The sequence below is a fragment of the Macaca mulatta genome, chromosome 7 (genome assembly GCF_049350105.2).
Source record: "Macaca mulatta isolate MMU2019108-1 chromosome 7, T2T-MMU8v2.0, whole genome shotgun sequence".
Lineage (NCBI taxonomy): Eukaryota > Metazoa > Chordata > Mammalia > Primates > Cercopithecidae > Macaca > Macaca mulatta.
The window spans coordinates 21,082,046-21,104,126 of record NC_133412.1 but is presented as its reverse complement, the minus strand read 5'-3'; the positions used below and the strand labels follow the sequence as shown (position 1 = coordinate 21,104,126).

Here is a 22,081-nt window from a genome sequence, read left to right as displayed (position 1 = left end):
ATACCACTGCATTCCAGCCTGGGCAACATAGCAAGACCCTGTCTCTAAAAAAGAACAAAACAAGTTAGTTCAGATGCCAGTGGAGACTGTGTTCCTTAGCTTTCTACCCTTTCCACAGCTCCTGAATCCGATTGATTTCTTGACTTTATTATTATAGCTTCCACCCTTCCTGCAACCTCTACTGCCTGATTATGGTCCTAATTTTACCTTCTCCCTCTCTGATGCATAGGTAAAGGCCTCTCTGTGGAGTAAGGAGATCTTCAGAGCTGTTAGTTTAACTAATTGAGAAGTGTTGTTTCCATTGCCTGTTTTACTCATGTTGCTTCTCTTGTGAACCATTAACTTTAATTGGATATTATTTTTACCTGTTACTGGACCAAAAGTCTCTATTTCATTTTGCCATTGCTCGGGGCAGTGTTCAAATCAGTAAGTGTTGTACAGGTTTTTAGTGTTAAAAGGGATTTCAGAGTTAATCTGTCTCCCACCAAAGCAGGAACACCTTTTAGAACATCACTGAAAGGAGGATTATCCAGGTAATGCTTAGTGTTTCTAGTTATTTGGGATTCATTATGTAGAAGGGATCCCATTCCATTGTTAGAAGACTTAAGTCTTTAGACATGTTTATAATTAAAAATTGTATCACTTATTGAGTGTTTAACATGTATGAGGATATTTATATATTTAGTATGTATATACTGTATATAGAGTATGCATATTTCATAAAATAATCTTATATGGAAGATAGCCTCCTATTTTTAGAGATCAGAAATCTAAGGCCTAAAGAAATTAAGTAAGTTAAGTAACTTGCCCAAGAGCATATACCAAGTAAGAGGTAGAGCTAAGGTTCTAACTCAGGTTAAAAATTCCGAGTTGAGAAAAAAATCAGTTGAAGCCATTTAAACAACAAAATAGCTTACTGGAGACTGAGAAGTTCATAGGTAGTATAGCTTCAGGATTGATTTAATGTAAAAATTCACTGTTGTTAGATCTGTGGTTTTGTTTCTCTGGAATTTTGCTATCTGCGCTCTCCTCCACGTGTTGTTATTATTCTCAGACTGGCTTCACTTGGGTAGCCAGATAATTTTCTGAAGCGCCTAGGCTTGCATACCTATTTTCCCATATCCAGGGGAAGAGAGCCAGTGACTCCTTTCTCAGTCAATGAACAAAATGTTTGAGCTTTGGGTTTGAGCTTTTGAATCATGGTTATTCTTGGAGTGAAGATACTGATGGGGAGGAAACATGAAGCCTCTGGAGTGCTGTAGATATGTTCCATATCTTGATCTGCATGGTGGTTACACAGGTATATATAGATGTAAAAATTCAACAATTTTTTTTTTTTTTTGAGACAGAGTCTCGCTCTCTCGCCCAGGTTGGAGTGCAGTGGCCGGATCTCAGCTCACTGCAAGCTCCGCCTCCCGGGTTCCTGCCATTCTCCTGCCTCAGCCTCCCGAGTAGCTGGGACTACAGGCGCCCGCCACCTCGCCCGGCTAGTTTTTTGTATTTTTTAGTAGAGACGGGGTTTCACCATGTTAGCCAGGATGGTCTCGATCTCCTGACCTCGTGATCCGCCCATCTTGGCCTCCCAAAGTGCTGGGATGACAGGCTTGAGCCACCGCGCCCGGCAAAATTCAACAATTTTTGAAAAAAGTCAACAATTGACTTCAACCTCCACTCCTCTACAGACACATCCTGACCACCACTCTGATTGGACCAAGAAGTTAGGTCATATGCTTACATCTGAACGAATTGTTGAGGTAAGGTGAATGTTATGGAATCACTAATTAAGGCTTTCTCCTGAGCTGGAGGTAAGGTCAGTAACACCCAACCTAAAGTAAGGGCTGCTACCCAAATGGGGAAGAAATAAAAGGGGGCAATAAGGAGGTAATTATAAAGTCCTCACCTAGGAGTGTGTCTGGCAAAAAGGCCAAGATGGGGAGAAGGCAAATGAATTGAATGTCCAGAATAAACAAATCTATGAAGACAGAAAGTAGATTAGTGGTTTCTTGGGGGTTGGGGAGGGAGGAATTGAGACTGACAGGTATAGGGTTTCTTTGGCAAGTGATGGAAATGTTCTGGAATTAGATAGCCTTGAATAGTTCAACAATATGATATGTTTTTAAAAACACTGAATTGGGCCAGGTGCAGTGGCTCACGCTTGTAATCCCAGCAGTTTGGGAGGCCAAGGCAGGCAGATCACCTTACGTCAGGAGTTCGAGATCAGACTAGCCAACATAGTGAAACCCTGTCTCTACTAAAAATACAAAATTAGCCAGGCGTGGTGGCGGGTGCCTGTAATCCCAGCTACTTGGGAGGCTGAGGCAGGAGAATTGCTTGAACCCGAGAAGTGCAGTTTGTGGTGAGCCAAGAGTGCACCATTGCACTCCAACCTGGGCAACAGGAGTGAAACTCCATCTCAATAAAATAAAAAATAAAAAATAAAAAAAGAGCTAGACTGGAGCATCATCCATTGAACTTGGCAATCAGAATATAATAAACATCATAAGACATAATAAGGAAGCATTATTTCATAAATCTTACATATGTTATCCACAAAGGAGATGCTCTTGAGTAGCTTTGCTCAAAGTGTGATCTGAAGACGAGCAGAATTGGCTTCATCTGGTCATTTGTTAGAAGCGTAGAATCTCTTTCACTATCACAACACTAAAAAATAAATAATTTAAAAAATAAGTGTAGAGGCTGGGCACGGTGGCTTATACCTGTAAACCCAGCACTTTGGGAGGCAGAGGTGGGCGGATCACGAGGTCAGGAGTTCGAGACCAGCCTGACCAACACGGTGAAACCCCGTCTCTACTAAGAATACAAAAATTAGCAAGGTGTGGTGGCACACACCTGTAATCCCAGCTACTCAGGAGGCTGAGGCAATAGCATCACTTGAACCTGGGAGGCGGAGGTTGCAGTGAGCCGAGATCACGCCACTGCTCTTCAACCTAGACAACAGAATGAAACTGTGTCTCAAAAAAAAAAAAAAAAAAAAAGGATCTGAGGCCCCATCCCCCTGGCCTATTAAATCAGGTAACGTAGCTGCACATAAAAGATTCAGAATGGTTAGGCGTGGTGACTCATGCCTGTAATCCTAGCACTTTGGGAGGCCAAGGCAGGTGAATCATGAGGTCAGGAGTTCAAGACCAGCCTGGCCAACTTGGTGAAACCCTGTCTCTACTAAAACTACATAAATTAGCCAGGTGCGGTGGCACGTGCCTGTAATCCCAGCTACTCAGGAGGTTGAGGCAGGAAAATCGCTTGAACCTGGCTGGCAGAGGTTGCAAAAAAAAAAAAAAAAAAAGATTCAAAGGCCCTCCTTTATAGGTATTTGATGAATATTCCCTCCTTCCCTTTTTCCCCCAACACTACACAGATGTACCCTCCTGACTTTTTTTTTTCTTTTCTTCACTTTTCCTTCTTTTTTTCTTTTCTTCCTTGTTACTTTCCCTCCCTTCCTTCCTGCCTCTGCCTCTGCCTGTCTCCCCTGCCCCTTCTCTCTTTCTTTCTTTTTGCCACACAGAGCTGGCTGTGCAGGAGACTGGAGTTTTATTATTATTACTCAAATTAGTCTTGTCTCCTGACGTTTCGAGATGGAGTATCACTCTGTCGCCCAAGCTGTAGTGCAGTGGCACAGTCTCTGCTCATTACAACCTCCGCCTCCTGAGTTTAAGCGATTCTCGTGCCTCAAGTAACCGCGACTACAGTCACACACCACCACGCCTGGCTAATTTCTGTATTTTTAGTAGAGATGGGTTTTTTTGCCATGTTGGCCAGGCTTGTCTTGAACTCCTGGCCTCAAGTAATCCGCCCCCTTGGCCTCCCAAAGTGCTATGATTACAGGCGTAAGCCACCGTGCCCAACCTGAAAGAAGCTTTTCTAGCGTACATTTTCTCTATAAGGCACATTACAGCCTTCTTGTTCTAAAACCACCACACAACACTTTGGCATTAAGCTTAAGAGCCGTTTTAAACATTGAAATCACCAACAAATAGCCCCACAACACAAAAGGTGCATCACTAGATAGACCTTAAAAAAGACACTGGCTGGGCACGGTGGCTAACCCCTGTAATCCCAGCACTTTGGGAGGCTGAGGCGGGCAGATCACGAGGTCAGGAGATTGATACCATCCTGGCCAACATGGTGAAACCCTGACTCTACTAAAAATACAAAAAATAGCTGGGGTGGTGGCACGTGTCTGTAATCCCAGCTACTCGGGAGGCTGAGGGAGGAGAATCACTTGAACAAGGGGGCCAGAGGTTGCAGTGAGCTGAGATCGCCACTGCACTCCCGCCTGGTGACACAGCAAGACTCCTTCTCAAAAAAAAAAGACACTTACTAATATTTACACCATGAGAGCTGCAACAAGAAGGCAGAGCACTGCCTTGTTCCACCTTAGCTGGGAACATGTGTATCAGGTGACTCAAACTTGTCACCTCTCAATACAAGTCTGTGAATGACCTCAGTAGCACTGTAGGTATTGATTTTGGGTTACAAACACATTTAGTGACTAGGCAAATCCAATAATACAGAACTCACAAGTGTCGAAGACTGACTGTAAATGCTGTGGTAGTTTGGAGCCTCGGGCTATTTTGACCTTGTGACACTGCCATCTCAACATGTAGTTTCTAGGTTGCCTCAACAGCGAAGAGATTGTTGGAGGCTCATTTGCTAGCTCTTAAATTCTTTGGTCAACCACAGTCCATTGAACAGAACTAATCACCTGAGCCCACCTAACTGCAAGAGATCTGGGAAATGTGAGGAACACCTAGATATCTAGTAAGCAATTAATATTTCAGTTACAAAAGCCAAAACAAAAAAAGAGAAAAATAATTGTACTTTACAAAGGGAGGCATCTGGCTGGGTACAGTGGCTCACGCCTGTAATCCTAGCACTTGGGAGGCTGAGGCAGGTGAATTGCCTGAGCCCAGGAGTTTGAGACCAGCCTGGGCAATGTGGCGAAACCCTGTCTCTACTAAAAATACAAAACAAGCAGTTGCGCATGGTGGTGCACACCAATAATCCCAGCTACTCAGGAGGCTGAAGCATGAGAATTGCTTGAACCCGGGAGATGGAGTTTGCAGTGAGCTGAGATGACACCACTGCACTGCGGCCTGGGTGACAGAGTGAGACTCAGTTAAAAAAAAAAAAAAAAAAAAAAAAAGGCCGGGCGCGGTGGCTCAAGCCTGTAATCCCAGCACTTTGGGAGGCCAAGACGGGTGGATCATGAGGTCAGGAGATCGAGACCATCCTGGCTAACACGGTGAAACCCCGTCTCTACTAAAAAATACAAAAAAAAACTAGCCGGGCGAGGTGGCGGGTGCCTGTAGTCCCAGCTACTCGGGAGGCTGAGGCAGGAGAATGGCGTGGACCCGGGAGGCGGAGCTTGCAGTGAGCTGAGATCCGGCCACTGCACTCCAGCCTGGGAGACAGAGCGAGACTCCGTCTCAAAAAAAAAAAAAAAAAAAAAAAAAAAGAAAAAGGCATCTGGGTTTTTTTTTGTTGTTTTTTGTTTTTTGAGACAGAGTTTCACTCTTGTTTCCCAGGCTGGAGTGCGGTGGTGCGATCTCGGCTCACTGCAACCTCCGCCTACCAGTTTCAAGCGATTCTCCTGCCTCAGCCTCCCAAGTAGCTGGGACTACAGGCACATGCCACCACGCCCAGCTGATTTTTTTGTATTTTTTAGTAGAGACAGGGTTTCACTATGTTGGCCAAGATGGTCTCAATCTCTTGACCTCATGATCCGCCCGCCTTGGCCTCCCAAAGTGCTGGGATTACAAGCCTGAGCCACTGCTACCGGCTAGGCAGGCATCTGTTCTTGTCAGGCAGAGAGTGCCCTGTGGGAGTTTTGGGGAGTGAGGATGTTTCAGAGTTCTCAACTCCTGTGGCTCTTCCCAGGTATATCCATTCTAACTGGCAAATCACAGAGTGTTCTAGTTATCACCAGTCTTATCCATTTCATTTTAGCAGGACGTATGATTAATTTCTTGTTCTGGACCCTTGTAATTTAAATTTGCTGGTTGTTCTCTGTTTCCATTTGGTCATCTGTAGGTTGGAACTTGTCTCGCTTTTGTTGAACTTTATCAAATTATAAGCAATAACCAATACACTCAAATAGCCTGGTATATTTGCCATAAACCCTAAGCACTTCGCCCTCAGTTTGCACATAGTCTGAATCCTTAGCAGCAAGAGAATTGCTTAATCAACGGCTTACAACAGCAGAACATGGACTGCCAGGAAATTTTCCATGCTGAGTTGAGGGAATCCTCATTGTTTCTCTCTCTGGTTGACTCAACTAGTTCCATATTTGTTCTGAAGCTCTTTCACTCAAGATACAACTTCCAGATAATCATTTATGTCTTCATTAGAACTCCTTTAGTTTCAAGTAGAAAAAATCATCTTGAGCTATTCTAATAAAGTAATAGTAACATTGAGTGAATGTTTATTCTGTACCAGTGTCTGGCACGTAATAAGTGCTTAATCTTTGTTGAATGAATGCTAGACATTGCACTAAGCACTTTAAATGCATTATCTAATTTAATCCTCACAAAAACTCTACACTAGGATTTTTTCCTTTTTACAGTAAAAACAACAACAGCAACAACAACCACAACAACAAAAAACCAAAAACAGAGATTTAGAAGCTGCCCCAGGACACACAGCTAGTAAATGCTGGAACCAGGGTTTGAACCTAGACCATCTCATTTTTTGCTACCCTATGAGGAAAAAAGGAGAATTTATTATAAGAGGGTTGTTACAGAATGAAGGGCAGAAATTCAGAAGGATTACAGGATGTGCTGGAACCGGAAAGCTGTTGGGAACTCGGGTCATATTCTCCCTCAGATTCATCTGTCTGCTTTTTAGACTAGATGTGGTATCCTTGATGGGCAAAGGGAATGTTGGTAGAATTACACAACAGATCATTTCACGCATCTCAACTTTTGATTTGCCTTGGAAAATCCCATCATTGCTCCCAGCTGTCTTTGTGACCCAGGTTAAGTCATTCCATTTCTTTGGGCTTCAATTCCCCTGTCTATAAAATGAGAAGTTCTTACCTGAAGATTCCTCAGGTCTCTTCTGTGATCCTGGGAGGCCGAGGCAGGAGGACTGCTTGAGTCCAGGAGTTCGAGGGTGCAGTGAGCTAGGATCATACAGAGTATTCCAGCCTGGGCCACAGACCAACACCCTGTCTCTAAATAAATACATAAAAGTAAAACTCCGTGATCCTAAGTGAATCTTCTAGGTCAGAAGCACATTAATAATGAAGTTCCATGTGTGGATTTGAGGGAGAGAATGGGGAAGGGTTCTAGGGAAAGAAAGACAGAATAAAAGTTTGGGTATAGCTTCAGTGTTGAATTGCTATTTAGAGTTGGTGTAAAGTGAAGGCCTTTGGGAAAATATAAATGGAGAATGGAAAAGACTTCTAACCCTGGCCTGTGGCAGTGGCTTAAGCCTGTAATCTCAGCACTTTGGGAGGCTGAGGTGGACGAATCACTTGAGGTCAGGGGTTCAAGACCTGCCTGGCCAACATGGTGAAACCCCATCTCTACTAAAATACGGAAATTAGCTGGGCGTGGTGGCGCATGCCTGTAATTCCAGCTACTCAGGAGGCTGAGGCAGGAAAATCGCTTGAACTTGGAAGGCAGAGGTTGCAGTGGTGAGATAGCCCTACTGTACTCCAGCCTGGGCAACAGAGAGAGATTCCATCTCAAAAAAAACAAAATCAAACCCCCCCCCCCAAAAAAAAACACGAAAACAACAAAAAAGACTTCTAACCCTGACCAGACCAGATTATTTTGAATGACATCTCTTTCTCTCTGTGTTCCATGAGCAGTTCTGTGTGTAGGGAGATCAGTCCCTGTGCGTAGTGATTGAATCTGGTTTCTCTCCTGGCTCAGAGTTTTTGAGAGGGCTTTCACCTAGACCACAGAGAAAGAACCAAATAATAGGGCATCCCAGAGGGGAAGGGAAGACCCAAACATTTGAATGGCCTAATAAATAAATCACATTTCTCTGGGTCTGCTTCCTTATCCATAAGTTGAAAAGTTTGGTCTATGTGATCTCTGGGGTGCTGCTCAGCTCTTGACACTCTGTGGTTCTGGATAGTGAGTCGAAAGCAGCTTTCCTCTTCCTGAATTCTCCATCCTTGGACCAGACCTCTGTCTTCATTTCTCATCTATTTATACCTTGCTGCCCAGTTTCTTGCTCCTGGGCATCCTTTCTTCCTCAATTTCTTCAAATCCTACTTGCTTCTTAGCTCCTTTCTATCCTCTTTGTTTTCTATGTTTCTGCAGAACCCCAGATTACACCCTTACACACCTGTTCTCCAGTTCTCCATCTCCATGTCTGCCTATTCCTTTCTGCATCAGGGGCTCCTAACTCAAGCAATCTCCTTGGGTTCCTCTGAGGGGCCCCTGGGATCCCCTATCATTGGTTCCTCTCACAGAAGCATACCCTTCTCCAGAGCCAAAGGATCAGATATTCAGTGGCTCAGGTAACAAACCTGCTGTCAGGTTACAGATATTGTTTCCTGAAAGACCACACTACAGTGTCAGTGGAGCCTCAGGCTGCCTGCAGTGCCCTGCCCTCACCTGGCTATCCCACACAGTTGAGATTAACCAGAACTCCCCTCCGGTACCAGTGTTCACCTGGAAACATGGCTCTGAGCCTCTGGCCCCTGCTGCTACTGCTGCTGCTGCTGTCCTTTGCAGGTGAGAAGAACAGTGAACAGAACTGGGGATGAGGAGGAGGGTGGCTGGAAAAAGATTTTAAGAATGTGGAGGTTAACCTGTTAGATAGAAGGACAAAGGAGAGAGGCAGAGACTTATGCAAAAGGAAAAAATGAGGCTAAGAAAAGCAGGCCAAGACTTACTATGGGCCAATGAAAGGGGTTCAGCTGACTATCCCCTCACCTCATCTTTAGATCCAGGTAGAGAACTGTGCTCAGAGGCAGTGTTGAGTTTGGGCTCTACCTCCCCTTTAGTAACCTCTGGTTTCTCTCCTTACAGTGACTCTGGCCCCTATGGGCCTCAGTCCCCGGACCCTGGTCTCTCCTTCCTGAAGTCATTGCTCTCCACTCTGGACCAGGCTTCCCAGGGCTCCCTGAGCCACTCACGGTTCTCTACATTCCTGGCCAACATTTCTTCTTCCTTTGAGCCTGGGAGAATGGGGGAAGGACCAGTAGGAGAGCCCCCACCTCTCCAGCCACCTGCGTTCCAGCTCCATGATTTTTTAGTGACACTGACAGGCAGCCCCGACTGGGAGCCAATGCTAGGGCTGCTGGGGGATCTGCTGGCACTGCTGGGACAGGAGCAGACTCCCCGAGATTTCCTGGTGCACCAGGCAGGGGTGCTGGGTGGACTTGTGGAGGTGCTGCTGGGAGCCTTAGTTCCTGGGGGCCCCCCTACCCCAACTCGGCCCCCATGCACCCGTAATGGGCCCTCTGACTGTGTCCTGGCTGCTGACTGGTTGCCTTCTCTGCTGCTGTTGTTAGAGGGCACACGCTGGCAAGCTCTGGTGCAGGTGCAGCCCAGTGTGGATCCCACCAATGCCACAGGCCTCGATGGGAGGGAGGCAGCTCCTCACTTTTTGCAGGGTCTGTTGGGTTTGCTTACCCCAACAGGGGAGCTCGGGTCCGAGGAGGCGCTTTGGGGCGGTCTGCTACGCACAGTGGGGGCCCCCCTCTATGCTGCCTTTCAGGAGGGGCTGCTCCGTGTCACTCACTCCCTGCAGGATGAGGTCTTTTCCATTCTGGGGCAGCCAGAGCCTGATGCCAATGGGCAGTGCCAGGGAGGTGAGTGTGGCCAGGGCTGGGGCTGGGATGTGGCAGGGCAAGGAAAGTGAAATTGGAGTAGTTCTCTTCCTTACTCCTTCCCTCCTAGGTAACCTTCAACAGCTGCTCTTATGGTAAGTAAGAGGGGACCAGTTCTGAGGGATTGGGCCTGGAAAATCTAGAGGTGGAGAGCTGATGACATCAGCCTCTAGAGAGGAAAACTGATGGGAGGAGTGTGGTTTAGTGGTTTTGGAGTGTGACTGTCTGGGTTGGTGTCCCAGCTCCACGTCTTCCTAGCCATATGACCCTGGGCAGGTTACATAATCTTTCTATACCTCAGTTTCCCCATTTATAAAATGAGAATGATAATATTAGTTACCGCAGAGTTGTTGCACCCGATTAAATGAGTTGATACTGTGTGTGCAAACAACTTAAAACAGTGCTGGCACATAGTGCTTAATAATGTTAGCTAGTAAAGATGGGATTTGGAAAATAAGGACACAGCTGGATTCCTCTACCCTCTTCCTACTTCAGTACGACAGTGCCAGAGCATAGTTAGACATATTGAGTTGCTGAGCAGATTTCTTAACGGGAGGCCCACTGAGGGTTGTGTGTAAGCTATCTGAAAGCATATGAAGAAAGGAAACAGAAGGGAGCCAGGTGGACAGAAAGCATTCCAACTGGGGCTTCTCCTAGGTGATTTTGGAGCTTGGCGGGGCAGCTCTCTCCTTTTTGCCCTGTCGCAGCATTTCAACCAGTAATGCCTAAACTCTCAGGGACCTCACTTGTAGAAAAGCCTATGCTTGCCATGCCCCTTGAGGGCTCTGGGTCAGGGTCAGAATCTTCAGCCAGAGGAAATGTGAACTGACCAGATCCTGCCTGCTCCTCCCTCTGCACCCAGGGGCGTCCGGCACAACCTTTCCTGGGATGTCCAGGCGCTGGGCTTTCTGTCTGGATCACCACCCCCACCCCCTGCCCTCCTTCACTGCCTGAGTGCAGGTGTGCCTCTGCCCAGAGCTCCTCAGCCCTCAGCCCACATTAGCCCACGCCAACGGCGAGCCATCACTGTGGAGGCCCTCTGTGAGAACCACTCAGGCCCAGCACCACCCTACAGCATTTCCAACTTCTCCATCCACTTGCTCTGCCAACACACCAAGCCTGTCACTCCACAGCCCCCTCCCAGCACCATTGCCATCTGCCAGACCGCTGTGTGGTATGCAGTCTCATGGGCACCAGGTGCCCAAGGCTGGCTACAGGCCTGTCATGACCAGTTTCCTGATGAGTTTTTGAATGCGATCTGTAGTAACCTCTCCTTTTCAGCCCTGTCTGGCTCCAACCGCCGCCTGGTGAAGCGGCTCTGTGCTGGCCTGCTCCCACCCCCTACCAGCTGCCCTGAAGGCCTGCCCCCTGTTCCGCTCACCCCAGACATCTTTTGGGGCTGCTTCTTGGAGAACGAGACTCTGTGGGCTGAGCGACTGTGTGGGGAGGCAAGTCTACAGGCTGTGCCCCCCAGCAACCAGGCTTGGGTCCAGCATGTGTGCCAGGGCCCCTCCCCAGATGTCACTGCTTTCCCACCCTGCCACATTGGACCCTGTGGGGAATGCTGCCCAGATGGGGGCAGCTTCCTGGTGATGGTCTGTGCCAATGACACCATGTATGAGGCCCTGGTGCCCTTCTGGCCTTGGCTAGCAGGCCAGTGCCGGACAAGTCGTGGGGGCAATGACACTTGCTTCCTAGAAGGGCTGCTGGGCCCCCTTCTGCCCTCTCTGCCACCACTGGGACCATCCCCACTCTGTCTGACCCCTGGCCCCTTCCTCCTTGGCATGCTATCCCAGTTGCCATGCTGTCAGTCCTCTGTGCCAGCCATTGCTCACCCCACACGCCTACACTATCTCCTCCGCCTGCTGACCTTCCTCTTGGGTCCAGGGACTGGGGGCGCTGAGGCCCAGGGGATGCTGGGTCGGGCCCTACTGCTCTCCAGTCTCCCAGACAACTGGTCCTTCTGGGATGCCTTTCGCCCAGAGGGCCGGCGCAGTGTGCTACGGACAATTGGGGAATACCTGGAACAAGAGGAGGAGCAGCCAACCCCACCAGGCTTGGAACCCACTGTCAACCCCAGCTCTGGTATAAGCAAGATGGAACTGCTGGCCTGCTTTAGTGTGAGTGCTCTGCCAGAGGGAAAGCTCCTAGAACAGTGAGAAGGCCCTCCAGGGGAATTCCTCGTGTACTCAGAGGCAGTAGTGTGGGGTAGTAGTTGAAGCACACAGCTCTAGAGTCACACAGGCTTGGATTTATATCTTGGTTCTGTGACCAGCCTTGAATGAGTTATTTAACTTCTCTGAGCAATATTTTTCTCGTCTCATTTATAAACTAGGGATGATACTGGTATATGAGATAATACATGCTGTGGGCTTAGCACAGTGCATGATACACAAGCGTGCAATAAATATTACCTTGTTATTCTTTTAGGCTCTTTGCTTTCTGCACCAGAAAGAAAAAGGATCAAGTTAGAGGACTCTTGATTTTTTCCTAGAGATTGAGAATTGGAGGCTGGCAGAATACAGGAAGATAAGGCAGGAATGAGAAAGATTCAGGGACACTACCAATCAGAAAACTTTGGTTCTAGGTTCAACTGTGCCACAAATTAGTGTGATCTTAGGCAAGCAATTTCATTTAGTTTTTCTGGGCTTCAGTTTTTACTCTGTAGAATGGAGGGGTGGGAATATGTTAAACACCATAATTCATTCACTGAATGCCTATTATATGCAAGGCACTTTGCTAGGTTCTGTAGGATATATAAAGATTCCTTACTCCATTTTGGGGCTCCATTTTTCAAGCCCTGGGCCCAGTAAAATGGAATTAGATAGTCTCATAGTATTTGGTTCAGGTCTGCAAGTATTAATTGATCCAACTATGGACCTGGCATGGGAGAGGGTACAAGAGAAATTAGAGATATGATCCTGGACCTAAAAGAGCTTAATATCTGAAGAATCACAGTTGAGATGAAGGACGAGCATCCCAGCAAGTGGAGTTGGAAAGCCTGGGGGAGCTGCAGGAGAGACAGAGAAGACAGCTCTGTTGGCATATTGTCTTTCTTCCCACCAGCCCTTGCTGTGGGATCTGCTTCAGAGGGAAAAGAGTGTTTGGGCCCTGCAGATTCTAGTGCAGGTAACAGGTGGAGGGCCCATGGGTGGGCTGGGTGACAACCGGGCCAGAGGTCCCTGCCCTGTGAGGCCATACCCACCATGACCTCCTATTCACAGGCATACCTGCATATGCCCCCAGAAAACCTCCAGCAGCTGGTGCTTTCAGCAGAGAGGGAGGCTGCACAGGGCTTCCTGACACTCATGCTGCAGGGGAAGCTGCAGGTGAGCATAGAGAAAGAGGGGAGCAAGGGCACCTGGAGCCTAGTGTTCAGAGGGCTTGCCTTAGTGGGAGGAGGAACTCCAGAGAGGAAGTGGCAGGGATACTGAGCATCTCCAGAGGCAGAATCCATTCCTGTGTCCCCACAGGTACCACCATCCGAGGAGCAGGCCCTGGGTCGCCTGACAGCCCTGCTGATCCAGCGGTACCCGCGCCTCACCTCCCAGCTCTTCATTGACCTGTCACCACTCATCCCTTTCTTGGCTGTCTCTGACCTGATGCGCTTCCCACCATCCCTGTTAGTCAACGACAGTGTGTAAGGTTCCTGTACCACTCCTCCTGCTCCTGTCAGGGTCAGGCCAACCCCATCCAGCTGGAGCAGCTCCTTCCGGAGCTCCTGTTTTTTTCTTTCATGCCAGATAGGTAATGTGCCAACATCGTAACAAGGTTTGAGAGAGGCGCATCTCATACCTGAGTGTGAAAACCCAGTCATGATGCTAATGAACTACAAAAGGATCAGAGAGGTCCTCTCTATAAAACCAGGGAGAGGCCGGGCGTGGTGGCTCACACCTGTAATCCCAGCACTTTGGGAGGCCGAGGCAGGCAGATCACTAGTTCAGGAGTTCTCTGGCCAATGTGGTGAAACCTTGTCTCTACTAAAATACAAAAATTAGCCAGGCTTGGTGGTGGGCGCCTGTAGTCCCAGCTACTTGGGAGGCTGAGGCAGGAAGATAACTTGAACCTGGGAGGCAGAGGTTGCAGTGAGCCAAGATCGCGCCACTGCACTCCAGCCTGGGCAACAGAGCGAGACTCCATCTTAACAAAATAACAAAACAAAGACAGGGAGAGTCTCCTTCCTATCTAGACAGCAGGACTACAGAGGGTCAGGGGAAAACAGTTTGGAAGAAGACAAAGGGTTAAGACCCATTACTCCTCGTAGCCTGGCTGCCATCCGGGATTACAGCCCAGGAATGAGGCCTGAACAGAAGGAGGCTCTGGCAAAGCGTCTGCTGGCCCCTGAACTGTTTGGGGAAGTGCCTGCCTGGCCCCAGGAGCTGCTGTGGGCAGTGCTGCCCCTCCTCCCCCACCTCCCTCTGGAGAACTTTCTGCAGCTCAGCCCTCACCAGGTATGAGAATCATCTTCTTTATTTGACTGGCCCATCTTCTGCTAGTGGGGACGAGAGTCAATGGCATGTCTCTCAGTGGCCCCTCCCTGCAAGAACCCCACAGTGACCCCAGTGCGAGCTAACCTTCCCCATCTCAGATCCAAGCCCTGGAGGATAGCTGGCCAGCAGCAGGTCTGGGGCCCGGGCATGCCCGCCATATGCTGCCCAGCCTGGTAAACCAGAGTGTCCAGGATGGTGAGGAGCAGGTACGCAGGTGAGTTGTGGGATCAGTAACCAAGGCCAGAGTGGAAGAGGTAGAGAGAGGAAGGTACAGGTGTCATGGTGGGTAGGTGTTCTAGGAAGGAAGGGGCAAGGGAGTAGGCAGTGGCCCCAGGCAGCACAGAGTTCCAGGAGAGGTCTATAGATGGTGCCCCTGTGTAGTGGTGTAGTGGTCAGAGTGCCCAGTGTATGTACCCACACGGTCTGCTGCCAGGCCTGCTTAGTGCTAGCCTCAGAGACCACACAAAGGTCAGCTTCATGCCCTCCTCAGGCTTGGGCCCCTCGCCTGTTTCCTGAGCCCTGAGGAGCTGCAGAGCCTAGTGCCCCTGAGTGATCCGATGGGGCCGGTAGAACGGGGGCTGCTGGAATGTGCAGCCAACGGGACCCTCAGCCCGGAAGGATGGGTGAGCCCCTCAGCACAAGCCTAGAAGACTCTAGGCTTCCCCTGGGTCTGTGTGGATGGCTTTCCCATTGTGTCAACTTGAGCATAGTGGTGCCAGCCCCCCATCCCACTTTTGCAACCTCCATTCCTTACTCCATGGCCATTCTTACCTGTTACCACCTCTTCCTGGCCCTTCCCTATCTGGTCTGTGGCACCCCAAACACACCCTTTGCCATTTTGAACCTAATCTACTCCAGTCCAATCCCTAGTTCCAAACCCTAGCCCAAGCCCTGGGAAATTCAGATGTGGGATTAGAGAGGAAGTTCAAGGTTCATCTGTCTTTTCTCTCCAGTCCTAAACCTTCTTTGGTTACAGGTGGCATATGAACTTCTGGGGGTGTTGCGCTCATCTGGAGGTGCGGTGCTGAGCCCCCGGGAGCTGCAGGTCTGGGCCCCTCTCTTCCCTCAGCTGGGCCTCCGCTTCCTGCAGGAGCTGTCAGAGCCCCAGCTTAGAGCCATGCTTCCTGCCCTCAGGGAGCTAGTGTTACACTTGCTCAGGTTTGCCTCTCTCACTCCCTGGCATGCACCCTCCATCCATGCTTGAGCCCTGTCAAGAGAATCCCATTCAGGGATAAAACCAGCCCCTCCTTTCCCTGGGTGAACAATAGACGTAAACTCTGTCCACACGAGGACACCTTCATTCCCTTTCCTCAGATCAAGAAGGGACCTGAGTCACTGAGGATGGTTACTGGGGATGTTTAAGAGGGAGTGGGAAGTTTTGGAGGGTTTGCCTTAGGAACCCACTTAGGACCTGGCTGCTGGGTCCTGAGAGCTGTTGGTTTTGGTCCCATCCCAACACAGGCTGTCCTGCTGCTTGGACGGCTCCTTCCTAGGCACGATGTGAGTAGCTGCAACCTCAGCCTCTCTCCAGAGGTCTCTATCCCCCTTTCCCCTGGCTTCTGCATCTGCCCCTCCTCTCTCTCCACTCCCCTCATACTTATTGCCTTGCTGCATTGTGATTGTTGTCTTCCCCACCACCCTTCCCTTCCTCTTCAGGCCTCTTGTTTCTCTTGCTCCTTAGCTATCCCTGGAGGAACTCTGCTCCTTGCATCTTCTGCTGCCTGGCCTCAGCCCCCAGACACTCCAGGCCATCCCCAGGCGAGTCCTGGTTGGGGCTTGTTCCTGCCTGGCCCCTGAACTGTCACGCCTCTCAGCCTGCCAGACCGCAGCACTGCTGCAGACCTTTCGGGTATAAGAGTAGCAAGGAGGATGAGACAATCAGGGATACGAGCTCTCTCTGGTTGGGAGGAAGGCGTCTTCCCTGAGGCCAGGGAAGGCCTTTCATACCTCCCCACTTACACACATACACACACACACACACCCAATTCTCATGCAGGTTAAAGATGGCGTTAAAAATATGGGTACAACAGGTGCTGGTCCAGCTGTGTGTGTCCCTGGTCAGGTAAGTGTGAGATCTCCCAGCTGAGCTCCTCTCCCCATTTTGGGGCAATTTCATATGGCTGGTGCTGCCTCCCCCACTACCCTGCAGTGGCCCTGAGCGTTCTGGTTAGCTCTGTACCCATTAGCAGCCCTCCCCAGTTCCAGATGCAGGACAGCATGATCCGCCCACATTGTCCTAGACTAATGTCAAAGCTGCGAGGGCCTGAGAAATCTTCCAGGCCACCCACCCTGCTTTCAGCTGAAAAGACCAAGGCTCAGAGAAGCTAAGGGACTTTGTTCGCCTGGTGCCTAACTAGCAGCAACACCTGACCACAGCAGCCTGCAGTGTGAGGCTCTTAGGCGTTTATTGCTACAGTGGCAAATGCCATTCCACTTCTGTCCCAGCTTTGGTCCCTTTCCGCCCCCATGGTTTCTTTTCTCTGAGTGCCAAGTCCAGACTCTCACCTATCACTACACTGCTATACCCATCGCTGCCAGCAGCCTGTTCCCACCACCTGGCCAGACTGCCTGCTTCCCCTGCTCCCATTAAAGCTGCTACAACTCCAAAGGAGTCTTCCTCTCTCAGGGGAAGTGCTGGAGACCTTAGGCCCTTTGGTTGGATTCCTGGGGATAGAGAGCACACGACAGATCCCCCTACAGATCCTGCTGTCCCATCTCAGTCAGCTGCAAGGTTTCTGCCTAGGAGAGACATTTGCCACAGAACTGGGATGGCTGCTATTGCAGGAGTCTGTTCTTGGGTATGGACCTTCGAGAACTTCAGATTCTAACTCATTCTGTACCCAATCCTTCAACCACCATCATCAGTGGCAGCCTGTTCTATATTCTTAAGGTCCCTTGGAGCCCTGTGTCCCAAATCCTAGCATGTCCTCTTTTCCCCTTCCTTTTCCTCACAGTTCTCTCAGCTCCCCAGCCCCCGATTTTCTTCCTGTCCCCAGGAAACCAGAGTTGTGGAGCCAGGATGAAGTAGAGCAAGCTGGATGCCTAGTGTTCACTCTGTCTACTGAGGCAATTTCCTTGATCTCCAGGATGAGATGAAGGAAGAAAGGAAGGGAGTAAATGCATAGAGGGGACTGGTGAGCTGGTTATGGGGACCCATGGCCAAAGAGGGCAAAGGATATGAAGCCTAGATCTAGGGGGAGACTGCGAAACAGAGACCAGACTTTGGAATTACAGCTACAGCAGCAGGCCCTGATCTGTCCAGATCTCCCTACTCTCCTTCTACCTTCTCATGCAGGAGGCCTTGGGTCCAGAGACCCTGGAGTGGCTTCTAGAAAAGCAGCAGAGCTGGGAGCAGAGCAGAGTTGGACAGCTGTGTAGGGGGCCACAGCTGGCTGCCAAGAAAGCAGCCCTGGTAGCAGGGGTTGTGCGACCAGCTGCTGAGGATCTTCCAGGTGAAACTACCCAAATACTCATATGTCCAGCAGGATGTACAGCGAGTGTCAAACAGTCTGGGTTCTACATGTGCTCTTCTCTGGGACTGGGTTTTCTAATTTATAAAGCAAAGAGGTTAGAGGGATGATCTTCAGATCTCTTCTAGTTCTAGAATTCTATAGCTTTGGGAGTTTGTAAACTATTAAGTTTTCTTTTAGCCTAGAACTTCCATTTTCCTGCTCTCTTGTCTCTTTAAACAGCTGACAAAGTCTAGCTCGGCTAAGTATGGAGCTCTCTGCTGGGGAGATCCCTAGCAGCTTTGAAGGAGACATTGTGAGGCTCAAGAACTGGGTTCAAATTCAGCTCCGCCATTAAATCCCTGACCAACATCCTCAGTCTTCCATCTATAAAACAAGGGACTTGGCATCTCCAATCACTTCTTGTTCTATTAACTTCTAAGCCCTGTTCATCTTACTCTGTAATATTCCCTCGATCCCTACTTGACACAGTGCTCCATCCTCCAAAGGTTGGAAGAGTCATTCCATCTACAGATACCTCCTGGCCCTGCCTTCCCCCTTCAGAACCTGTGCCAAATTGTGCAGATGTACGAGGGACATTCCCAGCAGCCTGGTCTGCAACCCAGATTGCAGAGATGAACCTCTCAGACTTTGAGGACTGCCTGACACTATTTGCAGGAGATGCAGGACTTGGGCCCAAGGAATTGTGGGCAGCATGGGGAAAGCAAAACAGGTTAGTGATGGAGAGCCAAGTAAGGTTGGCCATGAGGAAGCTCTTTGAGTGTGATGTAGGAGAAGAAGAGAATGGAGAGTTGGATGAGAGGTGGGGGAAGCAGGAGATAAAAGAGTTAGAAGATTTGGGTCACAAGTAGGAGGTGAGGGGGGATAAATATTGAGGAAAGAGAGCTAGTATAATGAATAGAGGGAATATAGCAGTGGTTACCAAATTTTAATGTGTATCACAATCATTAAGAGAACAGATTTTTTCCTTTATTCTTTTTTTTTTCTTTCTTAAAAAATAATGGCATGCCTCATGAATTTGTGTGTTATCCTTGCGCAGGCGCCATCCTGATCTCTGTATCATTCCAATTTATTTTGTGTATGTGCTGTTGAACCGAGCACGGGAACAATGTCAGTGCCAGATTACCATGCTAGATTGACTTAATAAAAACCTTTGGGGAGGCTGGACGCAGTGGCTCATGCCTGTAATCCCAGCACTTTGGGAGGCTGAGGCAGGTGGATTGCTTGAGCCCAGGAGTTTGAGACCAGACTGGGCAACATGGTGAAACCCTGTCTGTACTAAAAATAGAAAAAAAAATTAGCTGGGTGTGGTGGCGCATGCCTGTAATCCCAGCTACTCCGGAGGCTGGGGTAGGAGAATCCCCTGAGCCCAGGAGGTAGAGGATGCAATGAGCCGAGATCGTACCACTGCACTCCAGCCTGAGTGTCAGAGCAAGACCCAGTCTCATAAGTAAATAAATAAGCCTCTGGGGGAAACAGTCCAGACATCTGCATCTGCTTTTTTTTTTTTTTTTTTGAGACAGAGTCTCACTCTGTCACCCAGCACCCACACTGGAGTGCAGTGGTGTGATCTTGGCTCACTGTAACCTCTACATCCTGGGCTCAAATGATCCTCCTGCCTCAGCCTCTCAAGTAGCTGGGACTACAGGTGCACACCACCACACCTGGTTAATTTTTGTATTTTTGGTAGAGATGGGGTTTCGCTATGTTGCCCAGGATGGTCTTGAACTCCTGGGCTCAAGCATTCCTCCCACCTCAGCCTCCCAAAGTGCTGGGATTACAGCTGTGAGCCACTGTGCTGGGCCTCAGGCATCTGTGTTTTAATAAGCGTCTCTATGTCTGATGCACAAAGAAGTGTAGAACTCATGGACTAGAGTTAGTTTGCTCTTCTTTTCCACTGACTGTAATGTCTTTTGCTTTTTTTTTTTTTTTGTCTTTTTTTTTGTCTCCCTTTTTGTGGAAAACGGGGTCTCACTATATTGCCCAGGCAGGTCTTGAACTCCTGGGCTCAAGCTATCCTCCCGCCTCTGCCTCCCTGAGAGCTGGGATTACAGGCGTGAGCCACCGCACCCGGCCTGCATTGTCTTTCAAAACACGTTAGAGGAACTGTAAGGCAACTGTCTCATTTGACAGTGGAGGAAACTAAAGAAAAGGCAGGTGACTTGCCTAGAGTTATACAGCTAAGGGCAGAGGCAAGACTTAAAACCCAGCATTCTGACTCCCAATCCACTGCTTTTCCACTCACATTGTTCCTCTCTTTCTCCTAGTTGTGGGGTCCCCACCGGGGATTTCATCCTGAGCAGATCCTGCAGCTCGGTCGGCTCTTAATAGGTCTAGGAGATCGGGAACTACAGGAGCCGATCCTAGTGGACTGGGGAGTGCTGAGCACCCTGGGGCAGATAGATGGCTGGAGCTCCACTCAGGTAACACCTTTCCTCCTCCCTACCACTTCCCAAACACCCATCCCACAGACCCAGCCCTGTAGATCATCTAAAGCCCAAGGAATTTTTTCCTGTGACCCTACCTGGTCATTCTTTCTATCTTTTGTTGATACCCCCTACTAGTGACCTTCAGGACTCTGATTTATTCACTCTGAGGCCCTGAACACATAATACTGTCTCCTACCTCTTTTCCTGGAGGCCTCTTCTTTTTCTATCCTTTTCTTTTCTGAGTCCTCAGCCTTCCCCGTGACTCTTTAGGTCTTAATAGTAACAGAGTGTAACCCAGCAACACCTATCACTTCCCTGTCCATTCATTCTCCATAACTTTTCTCCTTCCCCTCTGCCCCCAACCCCCACCCCAGCTCCGCGTTGTGGTCTCCAGTTTCCTACGGCAGAGTGGTCGGCATGTGAGCCACCTGGACTTCATTCATCTGACAGCGCTGGGTTATACGCTCTGTGGACTGCGGCCAGAGGAGCTCCAGCACATCAGCAGTTGGGAGTTTAGGTCACTTGTGAAGGGGCTGAGGGTGGTGGTGCTGAGGTAAAGGTGGACTTACTGGGGAAAGAAGGATCATGAAGGTCTGGTCCCATGGAGGAAGGGAACTCATCTGAAGCCATCTCTTCCTTTGTCTCATGACCACAGCCCCTTTCACTGAAGCTGAATTCTTCTTCCTTCCTTCCCACTGTTCTACAGCCAAGCAGCTCTCTTCCTGGGCACCCTGCATCTCCAGTGCTCTGAAGAACAACTGGAGGTTCTGGCCCACCTCCTTGTACTGCCTGGTGGCTTTGGCCCAATCAGTAACTGGGGGCCTGAGATCTTCACTGAAATTGGCACCATAGCAGGTGGGGAGCTGGGCTACTGCTGGTGCAAGTTGGTTTGGTTTCTATACCATGGGTGGACTGGATGGAAGACTGCCCTGCAATTCTTAAAGTGGGGACCTGAGAGGGTGTTTAAATAAGGGGCTAGAGACATACTGGGGAAGGTCTACGGTAGGGCACTTTGGGAGTAGTTAGAGAAGGTCTATCTGTTTGAAGAGAAGGAAGGTGAGTCTAAGACAATGTTTGGATGCCACTTGCTTCAACAGCTGGGATCCCAGACCTGGCTCTTTCAGCACTGCTGCAGGGACAGATCCAGGGCCTTACTCCTCTTGCCATTTCTGTCATCCCTCCTCCTAAATTTGCTGTAAGTATTAATGGACTGGGGTGACCACAGGAGAGCCAGGGCCCAACTGGCATGCACTGATTCCTACCCCTGCCCCCAGGTGGTGTTTAGTCCCACCCAACTATCTAGTCTCACCAGTGCCCAGGCTGTGGCTGTCACTCCTGAGCAAATGGCCTTTCTGAGTCCTGAGCAGCGACGAGCAGTTGCATGGGCCCAGCATGAGGGCAAGGAGAGCCCGGAACAGCAAGGTGAGTTCCCAGCTGCACAGCTTGAGCCTCCATCTCCTGACCCCGAATCAAACCCCTAATCTGGTGCTGTCTGGCTCTTAGAGTGCACCCAGGGAGATCCCTGGAGTGAAGGAGTCTACAGGCAGAGCGCTAATTTCCAAGTATCAATGCTCCTGGAGAGCAGAGTTGTGATACGACTCCCATTCCCTGTCTATTATAGGTCGAAGTACAGCCTGGGGCCTCCAGGACTGGTCACGACCTTCCTGGTCCCTGGTATTGACTATCAGCTTCCTTGGCCACCTGCTCTGAGCCTGTCTCTACAGTAGAAGGAGATTGTGGGGAGAGAAATCTTAAGTCATAATGAATAAAGTGCAAACAGAAGTGCATCCTGATTATTTTCAGAAGCTGATGAGGAATATGGGTAAAATGTTAATGCTTTCCACCCACCTGAGAATCAGTGTTCCCAGGATGCCATATCTG

General features: G+C 49.3%; 1 protein-coding gene and 2 non-coding genes across 3 annotated transcripts; 1 reads left to right on the top strand and 2 right to left on the bottom strand.

Moving 5' to 3' along the window:
• Positions 1 to 1,687: 1,687 nt before the first annotated feature.
• LOC677720 (stereocilin) lies at positions 1,688 to 21,982 on the top strand. The gene is given in 22 exon segments (XM_077939288.1): positions 1,688 to 1,754; positions 8,514 to 8,711; positions 9,009 to 9,793; positions 9,882 to 9,906; positions 10,674 to 11,931; positions 12,878 to 12,940; positions 13,036 to 13,140; positions 13,285 to 13,451; positions 14,076 to 14,262; positions 14,400 to 14,515; positions 14,792 to 14,924; positions 15,278 to 15,428; positions 15,431 to 15,459; positions 15,763 to 15,801; positions 15,983 to 16,150; positions 16,298 to 16,363; positions 20,039 to 20,194; positions 20,575 to 20,717; positions 20,907 to 21,055; positions 21,298 to 21,395; positions 21,475 to 21,622; positions 21,822 to 21,982. Coding segments are annotated over 20 exon segments (3,918 nt in total). The 5' UTR covers positions 1,688 to 1,754; positions 8,514 to 8,711; positions 9,009 to 9,165; the 3' UTR covers positions 21,911 to 21,982.
• Positions 13,549 to 13,652, bottom strand: LOC114680043 (small nucleolar RNA U13). Its single transcript, XR_003732118.1, has one exon. It is a non-coding gene; the product is annotated as a small nucleolar RNA U13 (small nucleolar RNA).
• Positions 18,766 to 18,872, bottom strand: LOC114679792 (U6 spliceosomal RNA). The gene has a single exon (XR_003731896.1). It is a non-coding gene; the product is annotated as a U6 spliceosomal RNA (small nuclear RNA).
• Positions 21,983 to 22,081: the final 99 nt, after the last annotated feature.